At 36.0% G+C, this 13,749-nt stretch overlaps 1 protein-coding gene across 1 annotated transcript in view; it reads left to right on the forward strand.

Moving 5' to 3' along the window:
• adamts16.L (ADAM metallopeptidase with thrombospondin type 1 motif 16 L homeolog) overlaps positions 1-13,749 on the forward strand; it is a 152,382-nt gene that overhangs the window by 64,926 nt on the left and 73,707 nt on the right. Inside the window, exons 7-10 of the mRNA XM_018266846.2 lie at positions 238-397; positions 1,151-1,256; positions 4,680-4,817; positions 12,936-13,089. Coding sequence (XP_018122335.1) covers positions 238-397; positions 1,151-1,256; positions 4,680-4,817; positions 12,936-13,089 — 558 coding nt within the window. The remainder of the gene's footprint in view (positions 1-237; positions 398-1,150; positions 1,257-4,679; positions 4,818-12,935; positions 13,090-13,749) is intronic.

The raw sequence follows: 13,749 nt of genomic DNA on the forward strand, positions 1-13,749 counted from the left end.
TTACCCAGTAAATAATTTAAGGTATGTTGAATAGAATAATAGTCCTGTCTGTTTTAGAATCTCTAGTTATTTGAACAATAAGACTAATCTGTGAGATGTAACCAGCTGTCACATGTTTCTACAGCAGCTACATAAATTGACCACTTGCTGACTTGCTATACTACAGAATATTCGTTTTGGTCACTTGCAAACAGGAAGCCAAAATTATCATTAACATTTCACTTTTCTTCTGTGCAGCCTGGCCTTGTTATTAATCACCATGCTGACCACACACTGAGTAGTTTCTGTCAGTGGCAGTCTGGCCTTGTGGGAAAGGATGGCAGCCGGCATGATCATGCAATTCTGCTTACTGGTTTGGATATATGTTCTTGGAAGAATGAACCATGTGACACTTTAGGTAGGATTTTATTTTTTTTTCAAATAACGATATTTGGTAAAAAATATTTAGAGAAAATAATGACTTGTTAAATTATATCTGCCCCATTATGTCATAAATTAGATGCTCCACACAAACTGAAACAATCAAAACTACATTCCGAAATTATTGGGGTTATAATTTCCTGGTGTTTCTGAATACTGTATTTCATTAGATTCTTACATGTTAATAATACACTTAATCAATGCTTCTAGGAACATGGTGCAAATGGCATAATATTAATTTCATTAGGGAGAAGGTTGGAGTTGTGTGAACAGTTTAGTATGGTATATATATATAGCATGCTGCACTAAGGTTACAGCTTTTGAGTCATGTTGCAGTACTGAAACATTGTTATTATTCAGATAACTAGAGAGAGAAAGGGAGAGAGAGAAAGAGAGAATGAGAAAAAGAGAAAGACATTTTACTCTGTATAGTTTATAGAGTTTTGTTTCAATTTTGTTAATTTCTATTAAATGAGTCCTTGTGATTTTATTTGGTGAGTTGGTTATTCATTTTAGCATGGGTATAGTTATTTTATAAATTAGTATGGTTTACTATTTAGGGTTTAACATATTGTGAGCATTAGTATATATTTTACAAGCATTTAATCTGTCTCTCTGCGTATATTTTGCTTGCAATAAGAAAATTTTGAAGAGTAATGAGAAACCACAAGTAATTCTATATATAGCAATTAATAATAAAAGGGAGTGAAACATCTAAATTTGTTTTTAGGATTTGCTCCAATAAGTGGCATGTGCAGCAAATATCGCAGCTGTACAGTTAATGAGGATACAGGGCTGGGATTGGCTTTTACCATTGCTCATGAGTCTGGTCACAAGTAAGTATTACTTGTAATACATGAAAAAATAAAAATTTTTATAGTATACAGTAGTCAATAGTTGGATGTCACTTATGAAACATTACAGGAAACATATGAAACATTACAGGTAATATATAACATTCTAATATACATAACTATCCCCCATATGTAATAAAAGGCACAAAGTTTGCTTAAGTGCAGTAACTAACCACAACCAATACGATTTTTTATTTTTAAACATCAGTAGCAGGAAGAGTAATACCAAGAATATATTATACATGCAATTAAACATGCACTGATAAAAATGGTTTGTTTGTTTCAGAAACACTAATATAGTTTTTATTAATAAACTGTTGGGTAGTCATGAGGGCAGCCATTCCAGGTTTCATTGTATATAACATATAAGTTCTATAGAATACAATGGGTTTAGTTCTTACACATGAAGGTAAGCAGGAGTCAAATGTCATGCATGGTTGTCTACAGGACTATGTAACTAATAATTGTCCGATATAAAATAAGATGATTGTTCCTAGAAACAGTTTATTTGTAAATGCAGTAAACTTTAAAGAAAATATTTTGGGGGAAATGTAATAAAATTCACAAAGAGAACAAACTTGTAAATACAAACCTGCATGTCACAATGTAATATTCTTCATTAGGCCTTTATTGCATTACAAATCTTTATTGTGCATTGCAAACCTTTAACACCTGCTCGAAGGTGGTGTAAACTTTTGGTGCAAACGTAACAACTTTTCCATTAAGACGTTTTATTACATACACTGCGCACTCGCTATCCTACTGTTGCGTGAGGGGAAAAGTATTTGCAAAGGCAAAATTGATCCCTTTTCAAATATTTATTTGCATTGCAAACGAACTGTGAACAAATTTTGCATTAGCGACCAATATTATATTCCCCTATTTGACGTTACTGGTCCTGTAAGATATAGAGACTGATATATCAACTTAGAAATTGTACCAAATGTAAAACTGATAGAACTTGGCTTCACTGACCGTCAATACAATTTAAATTCACTTTTAGTATTAGTTATTGTTTTTGGAAAACTAAAGATTAGAGCAGAATTCTAGTTTCCCACTACACAATAAAGAACACAGAGCATTTACAGGTGTCTGGAATTCCTATCCAAACTAGATATACAGGACTTTCTATAAAAGATTTATTTAGGCTGAACTACATAACCCTGTAATATTACATGACTTGTCTTCACATTATGATTTTTAGATACTCCTACGGCATGCAAGAAAACTTTTTAAATTAAGTTATTATTATAATTAATTACTATATAAGCAACACTTTGCAGAGAATGGTTAATACGTTAATACACATGAGTCCTTTTCCCAATTAAGCCAATGAATCCCAATGAAGAAAGTTCTGTCATACTTAATGTAATTTCTCTTTCAGACTCCAGAGACACCAATAATTAATCAATGCCCCAGTTGGTTAGGATCTTCTCCCTACTTATTCCTAATAAGAAATGCATATAAGAAACCCCCTTCACATGAGCAGCCTTCTAGTTTCCAAGAATGACCCAGAAGGGGTAGGGCATGGTGTCTGCTGTTTCTCTGGAGTCTAGGAAATTACTGCAGTAAGTGATAGAATTTCCATCATCATTGTACTCCCAAAACAGCATAAACCATTATACTTACCTCAGCTAGCCTGGAGAATGGCCTGAAATTAAGAAAAAGTGAGACACGTAATTTTGCAAAAAGGTTACAGCATTCATTTTTAAAAGAGAGATCAGTTCTCTTGAAACTCCACTGAGCCAAATTGGATTAAAGATGATCCCCTTATCCTAGGGATGAAGCACCTACCAATAATTCTTCTTGGCTAGATCTTCTGGATTTTTTTTCCACTAGTTTGTCTGTCTGAGTAGAAGGGTATCTTAAAACTATGATGAAGGTTTTCCTTGTTCTGAATGAATCATCTCTGGAGTGTTCTTGAATGCCACTAGGTGCAGAACTAGGTGCAGGGTGCCATAAATTCAAGGATTCTCATAATCCCTCTGATGGCTGATGGATGTGAAGTCTCTAGAATCTCTACAAATGCTGAAATGTAACTGTCAGATAGAATGCTTGGCCATACTATTGGTTTAAACATAGGCTGAGAAACAGGCAATCTGCTCTCCTCTGCTTGGTGAAGTTTCTGCATCTTCAAGTCTTGCATTGACATTCTCTACACACAGGCCAACACTATGTCTGTAGATAAACTAAGCAGAGGAGAGTGGGATGGTTGTTTCTCGGCCTTCATTTAAAAATGAACAGGCTGACCAGATCTGCCTTGCTTTGCTTTGCTTTGCTTTATCTTGCAGTGCAGCAGTAAAAAGAGAGAGAATCTTATTTGAGCATAAATCAACAGGCTGAGAGAACTTGGGAATGAAAATGGACTCTTGTCAAACTTTAAAGTAAAATATAATGAAATACATTTTTTGAAAATTTTAGCAGGATTCTGCTTCAGGAGTTTAAGGATAAGCGTCTCTGAATCACCTTGTTTTGTATATACAGCAAAACAATGAGTGGCAGTGAGAACATTATGCATTATATACGAGAGGCAATGAGTCCTGACAACCCTAACTTTCCTTACCCTTTGAAAAAACAGGTTGCCTAAAGGCAAGAACAGATTTCTGCAGGTCAACTGTAGCTAAGAATTGGTCTGCATTGTTGAAAATGCTCCCATGCTCCAGTCATAGGTACGAGCATAGATGGCTGCCCACACACCACTGTTAAAACATTAAAATGGCATTTAGTAAAAACTATACCATAAAAATCATGACAGTGTCTACGATAAAGGTTGCCGACCAAAAAGTCTTTGATGATATTTAAGCTGTCAATGTGTCCAAAGAATTACCAAAATTCATTGCAAATATTCTCCCATTGCTTATAGCCCTTAAGGAAAACTATACCTCGCAAACAATGTAGGTCTCTATAAAAATACTGTATATACCATAAAACAGCTTATATGTAAAACTCTACTTCATGTAAATTAACTATTTTCATAATAATATACTTTTTTAGTAGTATGTGCCATTGGGTAATCCTAAATAGAAAATTGCCATTTTAAAAAAAAGGGCCACTCCCTGGGATCACAGGATTCATGGTGCACACAACCAAATCAAACTAGCCAATTAATAGACAGAGTTCTGTCTATTGCTTCCCACATTTCTTCCTGTTACAGTTAGAGCTCCGGTATTTCTGGTCAGGTGATATCTGAGGTAAAACACAGACCATCATGAAATGGTTCAAGGTAAGAGATGTAAAAGGACAATATTTACTTAAATATATCTGTTGCTTAAATATTCGTTTTGGGGGTAAAGTTTTCCTTTAAGTAATAAATATAAAACATTATTATGCAGTATTTTTTGTTGCTGAGGCATATTATTTTACCAAAGATTTAGCTATAGCTCATAATGCTGTGTTAATTTCTAGTTTTGGCATGGTTCATGATGGAGAGGGTAATATTTGCAAGAAATCTGAAGGTAACATAATGTCGCCAACATTAGCAGGACACAATGGCATCTTCTCGTGGTCATTTTGTAGCAGACAATATTTATACAAATTTTTAAGGTAAGTATTTATTTTCTATGTAAAAACTATCCTTTACTTTGAACTGCAAAATAACCACACAACAAAAGTTAACAAGCACAAGTCAGGTACAGGTTGCAAAGTCTCTTGGTAGGGTGTGAAGGTAGAGGGCCCAAAGTGTAGTACAGACAAGTTGCTATTGTTTTACCTACAAACAGGGCACCATGGTAGGTTTCACTTGTTTTTTTCCTTTGTATCCTGCCCTGCAGGAAGTTATTGACTTATTACAAAGTTCCTGTTAGTTGCCAGATATCGTATATACGTATGTTCTTCCCATAAAAACTAGTTTTTAGTAAGAATGATTTTAATATAAGCCCTTGGAATATTGCAACACAATAATTAATTACTGTACCTTCTACTGTCTGCATGAACTAAGGAAATATAAGTCCTGTTTTATAACAAATGCTGTCCACTAACAATATACATCTGGCTAACTTCATTATTCCAGTTCTCATTGAATAATACACAATACCTAAATATAAAACAAGTATTGCAAAAAAGAATGCACTCCTGAACTTTATAATGCAGTAAAAAAAGTGAAACATTTAGGGGGTTTTCTTATTAAATTCAGAATGCCAAAAACGTTTGTTTTTTTTATATGAAATCCAAATTTTTTTGTGAAAAAAAAACCTAGATTCTTTTTTGAGATTTATTATACCCTGAGGATGGATAAAGTCAGAATCCGAAAATCCGTCATCTCAGACCTGCCAAGGTTGTATATAAGTCAATGGGAGAGGTCCCTACCCTATTTGGTAGTTTCCGTGGTCTGCGCTGAAATTAGCCAGAAATTCCTACTATTTTAAACTTTTTATGCAATAATCCAAAAAACTGGAAGTTTTTCAGCAAAAAACGCTGAAAAAATCGTATGATACAGGTTTTCACTCAATTTTATCGAGTTTGTCCCCGATCTGATTAAATCATACTTTTTTAATAACAAATAAGGCCCAAGCGTGGATTCTAGTTTGGTTTTACCTTTTTATATAAATACACGGATTTTGATAAATAAGGCCCTTTTTGTCAACGTTTCAGTCCCTATTGGAACCTTTCTCAAGACTTAGAATAAAAACATATATTTTATTAATCAGTGTTAAAAAATGTAGATCCCACCCTAATACCAATATTGTAGAATTGTAGGAGGGGCCCCTCCTGTGTATGGGAAATACATTATTTATATCATATAAAGCTGCATGTTGTTTAGAGTATAAAAGACTGTAAATCACAGTTACAACTAAGCACAACAATAACACACTTATAAATGAGGACAACAACCAGTCGCATACTGTGTGCACTGGGTTAACTTGCTAGAATTTATTTTAATATTTCAATGAATACATATGCAATCTTCACATTAAGGCACTAAAAATATACAACACAGTAAAATTACATTCTACGAATTTTCAATGACTCTAATTAGCTTTTAGATGCTGAATTTTTACATTTGTTTTTTGTTTTTGTGCTTTATAAATCTTGAACATTTGAATTTCTGAAACTCCAATTTGAGTTTGGGAACGTTAGCATAAAAAACTTGAATTGTGGTAAAAACTCAGAAAATCATGATGACACAAGTAAAACCAATATGTGTTTAAATATTAAAAACCTGGTGATCCCAATATTTACCAGCAATGGAATTCTAAATGTTTCACAAGACCAGGGGCGTAACTACAGAGGAAGTGGACACTGTGATTGCAGGGGGGCCAGGAATTTAGGGGGTCCAGTAAAGACAAAACTAATGAGCAATTTCAAAAAATCTTGGTAAAATAGGTAAATTTATCAATGCTGGGATCCAAAATGGAATTTGCTTTGGGGCCCAGTAGCATCTAGTTTTACCACTGCACAACAAGACTGATATAAAAGTACACTTCAAGTTTTCAAGCATAGTAACATAGTAAGTTAGGTTGAAAAAAGACAAACATCCATCAAGTTCAATCTTTTAACTTTTTTTAACCTGCCTAACTGCTAGTTGATCCAGAGGAATGCAAAAAAAACCCCATCTGAAGCCTCTTCAATTTTCCTCAGAGGGGGAAAAAATTCCTTCCTAACTCCAAAATGCCAATCGGACTAGTCCCTGGATGAACTTGTACTCCATAACCCTGTATTCTCTCACTTGCTAAAAAGCCATCCAACCCCTTTATAAAGCTATCTAATGTATCAGCCTTTACAACTGATTCAGCTCTTCACTGTAAAAAAAACCCTTTGAAATATTTAGTCTGAACTTTTCCTCTAATCGGAATGGGTGACCTTGTGTCAGCTGGAAAGACCTACTGGTATATAAAGTAATAGAGAGATTATTATATTTCCCCTTATATATTTATACGTAGTTATCATATCACCCTTTAAGCGCCTCTTCTCCAGCGTGAACATCCCCAATTTAGCCAGTCTTTCCTCATAGCTAAGATTTTCCAAACCTTTTATCAGCTTAGTTACCCTTCTCTGTACCCTCTCTAATACAATAATGTCCTGCTTGAGCACTGGAGACCAAAACTCTATGGAATATACTAGATGGGGTCTTATCAGTGCTTTATAAAGTGGAAGAATGACCCCTTCCTCCCTTGAATCTATGCCCCTTTTAATACAGCTCAGCTCAAGACCTTATTTGCCCTTAATGCTGCTGACTGGCATTGCTTGCTACAGCCAAGGTTATCATCTACAAGGACTTCAATGTCCTTTTCCATAATGCATTCACTAGTGCAGTCCCATTAAGGGTATAAGTGGCTTGGATATTTTTACATCCCAGGTGCATGACTTTACATTTATCAACATTGAATCTCATTTGCCACTTAGCTGCCCAGATTGCCAGTTTGTCAAGATCATGTTGCAAGGATGCCGCATCCTGGATGGAATTAATTTGGATGGATAGTTTTGTGTCATCTGCAAACACTGATACATTACTTACAATACCCTCCCCTAAGTCATTAATGAACAAGTTAAATAAAAGTGGACCCAATACCGAGCCCTGAGGGACCCCACTAAGAACCTTACTCCAAGCAGAGAATGCACCATTAACAACCTCCCTCTGTACCCTATCATGTAGCCCATTTCCTATCCATGTGCAAACAACTTCATTAAGCCCAACAGACCTTTGTTTTGAAAGCAGTCATTTGTAGGGCACGGTATCAAACGCTTTGGCAAAATCCAAATAGATCACATCTACTGCCCCCCCACTGTTCAGCATCTTACTTACTTCATCATAAAAAGCAATCATATTTGTCTGACATGACCTATCCTTCATAAAGATATGCTGATTGCTGCTCATAATGGCATTCACTAGGACAAAATTTTGAATGTGATTCCATAGCAATCCTACAAATAATTTGCCCACCTCAGATGTCAAACGTACTGGCCTATAATTACCAGGCTGAGATCATAATCCCTTTTTAAATATTGAAATTACATCAGCTTTTCTCCAATCCATAGGTACCATACTAGATGAAAGCGAATATGGAAAAATCAGAAATAGGGGCTGGACTAAAACTAAACTAAGCTCTCTTAGAATCCGGGGGGGGGGGGATGCCATCAGGCCCTGGAGCCTTGTTTACATACATTTTTATTAAAGGTTTATGAATCATATCCTGAGTCAGCCACTGACTAGATTGAGTTGAGCCATCAGTGCAGCTATGAAGTGAGCCTGAGAACTCCTCTATTGTATACACTGAAGAAAAGAACTGATTTAGCAGATATGCCTTTTTTGTATCGGTTACAACCATAGCCTCAGCTGCAATGCACTCTTCATTTCCTTTCTTTGCCTTCCAGATTGCTGATTTACAAAATTTATCATAGTGTTGATATTCATTAAATGCAGCTTCTGTCCCAGCAGACTTGAAGTTTTTAAATGCCGTTCTCTTCTTTTCTATTAACTTCTTTACTTTTATATTAAGCCACAGAGGGTGATTCTTAGTGCTTCTACATTTACTCCTTAAGGCAAGGGTCCGCAACCTTTTTTGCCTGTAAGCAACATTGAAATGTAAAAAGAGTTGAGGAGCAACACAAGCATAAAAAAGTCCCTTGGGGTGCCAAATAAGGACTATGATTGGCTATTTGGTAGGCCCTATGTGCACTGGCAGCCTACAAGAGGCTCTGCTTAGCACTATACTTAGTTTTATGCAATTAAAACTTGCTTTCAAGCTTGTAATTCAAAAATAAGCACCTGCTTTGAGGACCCTGAGAGCAACATCCAAGGGGTTGGAGAGCAACATGTTGCTCACGAGCTACTGGTTGGGGATCACTGCCTTAAGGGAATAAATTGAGAACCGTAACAATTTAATATAATTTTAAATGACAACCATTCCTGTTTTGTGTTTTTAGCTGAAAACATAATGCCCCAATCAATGCTATGAATGGCAGCCCTCAAGTCACTAAAATTAGCTTTTCTGAAATTCATGGTTTTTGTTGCCCCACTGTATATTTGTTTTCTCCAACAGACATTGAATGATATAGCATTATGGTCACTAGGGATTCAATGACTTGCACATTTGCTATAAGTTCTGGGTCATTTGAGATCACTAGATCCAGAATAGCATTTTTTCTGGTTGGCTCCTCAACAACCTGTGCCATAAAATTGTCATGCAACAAGTTCATAAACTTGTTCCCATTAACTGATCTGGCAGTACTGTTGCTCCAGTCAGTATCTGGGTAATTAAAATCCCCATTATCATAACTTTACCGAAACTAGCAGCCTTTTCTATTTGCATCAGGAGCTTAGCCTCCTCCTCACTTACATTAGGGGGTCTATAGCATACCCCTACAATTAATTTGCTGGACTCTTTACAATTGGTGAAGAACTCCATCCATAAGACTTCCCCCTCATTTTCTAACATTCCTCCTTTACATAAGCGTTTAAATCCTGCCTAACAAACAGACCTTCCTCCTTTTCTATTGCCTCTCTCCCTCCAAAACAAAATATGGCTGCTGATATTAACTGCCTAGTCATGCGACTCATTCAGCCATGATTTGGCCACACCAATCACATCATATTTTCCCTCCATCACCTCCAGCTCTCCCATTTTACCAGTCAGGCTCCTTTCATTTGCAAACATACATTTAATACTGGTACCATGTTGAGCAAATGGCATGTGGTCCTCCCTGTCCTTAACAGTACCCCCACGCCTAGTTTAAAATCTCCTCCGACCTTCTACCCATCTTCTCCCCCAAAACAGCTGCACCATCATTATTGAGGTGCAGCCCATCCCTAGCAAATAGCCTGTAGCCAACTGAGAAATCAGCCCAGTTTGCCAAAAACCCAAACCCCTCCTCCCTTCACCAATCTCTCAGCCACACATTAATCACCCTAAGCTCCCGCTGTTTTCTTAGCATTGCTCAAGGCAAGGTTAATATCTCTGAGAAAATTACCTTAAAGCATTGCTTTAATCTGTAGTATATACTAGAGTATAAGCCAAGTTTTTCAGCATCCAGAATGTGCTAAAAAAGTCTACCTCGGCTTATACTCGGGTCAGCGGGCAGTAGCTGAGATTGCAGTCACTTTTAATCATTCCTATACCAACAGTTCGCTTGGGGAGAGACTGCAATATCACACAGCGCCCTCGGTTGGTTGTATGAAAGAATAACAGTGACTGCAATATCACACAGCGCCATCTGTTGGTTATATGAAAGAATAACAGTGCGCCCTCTGTTGGTTATATGAAAGATTAAAAGTGACTGCAATATCACACAGTGCCCTCTGTTGGTTATATGAAAGAATAACAGTGACTGCAATATCACACAGCGCCCTCTGTTGGTTATATGAAAGATTAACAGTGATGGCAATATCACACAGCGCCCTCTGTTGGTTATATGAAGGATTAACAGTGATGGCAATATCACACAGCGCCCTCTGTTGGTTCTACAAAAGATTAACAGTGATGGCAATATCACACAGCACCCTCTGCACATGGTAGTGGGACAATGCACACAGTAATCCGTTTGGCAATTCTCTCTCACCATCAACTTTGCAAAGAAGTCCGGTTGATCGCTGGGGGGGTCGCTTTGGCAGAATGGCTGGGAGACAGGGCTGTAGTTGTGTCTAGGCTTATACTAGAGTCAATAAGTTTTCCCAGTTTTCATAGGTAAAATTAGGTACCTCGGCTTATACTCGGGTCGGATTATACTAGAGTATATACGGTAAGAATTTTGAGTCCCATGGAATTGTTATTAAAAAAAATTCTCTTGTTCTTGTTTTCATTACATGAAACAAAGTTTTTTTCCGTTATTAAAATTAATTTTTGGAATAATTATTATTGCCCAGTAATTCCATATGCAAGCAGTTTATTGAATGAGATCAGTTATTAAATCTTCTATTAAAAATTACACCGTTTTTGCCCAACCACTAAGCTAAATAATTTCAGATTCTATACATGCATCGTTTTTACATATTACAGGCTGGATGGATATTCTAGAAACAGAGAAAACATTCATTTAACAATTCTGACCCCTTAGAAACCTTCAACTACGTTTCCTCATAGAAATACATTATATTGTAACAATGTAGACAGCAAAAATTCTTGTGCATCTGTCTTTTTTAAAATATATAAACTATTTCATAGCAGCTTGACATATATTTAAAACCTAGCACACTAAACTTTAGTTACCTAGCTGTCCAAGGATTGCTTGTGTTTCAGTCCTGGCCAGTATCCATGTAATTAATGAATTCTCTACCTGTAATTTGATAAGGTTCACACAACGATAAAAGTCTAAATGAAACATAGCAAATGTAATGCATCAACATTTATTTCAAGTAGAAATGGTCAGATTTAAGTTCATATTTACTGCAGTCTGCAAATGGGTTACATTTTAACCCATGCCTACAAATTTCTAAAGTTTTTAATAAATAAAAGCTGTTAGGGGGCTGATTTACTTAAACTCAAATTAATCTTAGTTTTTTATGTAAACAAAGTTGACCAAACCACAAATTAAAGTAATTTATCAATAATTGTACTATTATAAAAAATTGAAGCAACAAAACATTGCAACAAAATAAAGTGTTAATTTGTATAGTGCGATTGACACTCCGAAAACTGACGAAAACCCCTACTAGTGATGGGCGAATTTCGCTTAATTTAAAAATTTGCGAATTTCCAGCGAAATTCGCAAAACGGCAAAAAATTGCGAAACGGCGCCTGCATCTCGTTTTTGACGCCGGCGCAAATTCCATTTATTTTTTACGACGGCAAATCGCCCATCACTAACCCCTACTTTTTCGGATTATCCGGTGCAGATGACGATGTCAAGAAACAACTTCTAGGATATATGCCCCAGACTACATGGCCTCAACAGATTTGAGATTTCGGAATTTTCGGATTCGGATTTTCAGCAGTTTTGGGGTATGATCTCTAAAAATTCAAGCACAAATCGACTTATTTTTGGGACCTTGCCAAACAAGCAGATCTTCATGTGCATGGCCGTCTAAAGCCTCCTTCATAATTTTTTTATTCTTTCAGTTTGACTGAAAACTTTTAACCGCTCTTGTCCTCACAATCACAACTTTCTCCTTTTGATCTTTAGTTTTTTCTTTATATAATGTGCCCTTACTCTAGCTTTTGCACTTATGCTTGATTTTTCCTTGTCTTGTAATTTGTATCTCTTTATTCAGACTTGCCTGTGCCATGCCTATTCTCAAAAAGGCCATACTTGAGTTATCCTATCTTTATAACAACTGCCCCATGTCACTTCTACTATTAAGCTATTGACATTGTGGCCTTGTTTTTTTTTGTTTAACTTTCTTCACACCATATGCCTTCTGGTTTTAGAACTGCATACCTGTGGCAGTCTTTTTTAGTTACAAATCATCTCCAGATTGCAAAAGTCAAAAGGCACTTATCTATTCTCATACTTCTGGATTTATCTACTGCCCTTGATAGCACTGACCATTCATTTCTAATGCAATACCCAATATCAATAACACTTCGATTTACTGATTCCTGGTTCTTTTAACTTTTTGTGATACATAAGAGGTTAAACAAGTGAATAATTAAGTTTAGGAATGTGTCAAATGTTCATGCATTTTAACAAGTTTTACAAAGGTCAAATAAGTGTTGTAATTTTAAGACATGACCAATGTGAAATGTTGTCATTATAATTTTAGTTGGTTTTGTTGTTTTTTCGTTGTAGTTCTGCTCAAGCAGTTTGTCTTGCTGATAATCCTAAACCTGGGAAAGAATATAAATATCCTGAAAAGCTACCAGGAGTGTTATATGATGCTAACACACAGTGCAAATGGCAGTTTGGAGAAAAGGCCAAACTCTGCATGTTGGACTTTAAAAAGGTAAAGGATCACCAACAATAATTTAAGTTGTCTGATATCTCATTACTAAGGAACATTTTAAATCTAAAGACATATAAGACTGCCTTTTTTGTGGGGAAGCTACAGTTATTCAATGGGGGGGATATATCACAATTCATGATTGTTGTCTCCTAGCTTATATCTGGGCTTATTACTCACAACAGTATGCTTTATCACTCACTCCCACTAGCCAGGTTGATTACATTTGGAGGCCCATTTATCAAAGGTCAATTTTGAATTCATGTGATTTTTTTTTACTCTAATAAATTCTAATATACTCACAATTCAACTGGTTATTTAAGAAAAAATGTGTATGTCTAATATGCGATCTAATAGTTCTGACCTAAAAATTCAGGTCGTATTTGAACCAAGTTTTTCTCCAAAAAAGGCTTGCATGTCAGGAAGGCTATTAAGATCTCCAAATGGCTCAACAAAGCTCTGCCATTGACTTGTACATGAACTTGGTAGGTTTTAGGTGGCGAATATTCGAATTAGGACTCTTTCCATGGTTGAGGAAATTTACATTCGAATAGGGGATTAAAATTAGAATTGGTGGAAAAAAAAAATTTAAAATTTGAATTTACTATTTGACCCTTAATAAATCTGCCGCTTGAAGTCATGGTTCTGTTGTCACTGGGAAAT

This window comes from Xenopus laevis, chromosome 6L (assembly GCF_017654675.1).
Source record: "Xenopus laevis strain J_2021 chromosome 6L, Xenopus_laevis_v10.1, whole genome shotgun sequence".
NCBI lineage: Eukaryota > Metazoa > Chordata > Amphibia > Anura > Pipidae > Xenopus > Xenopus laevis.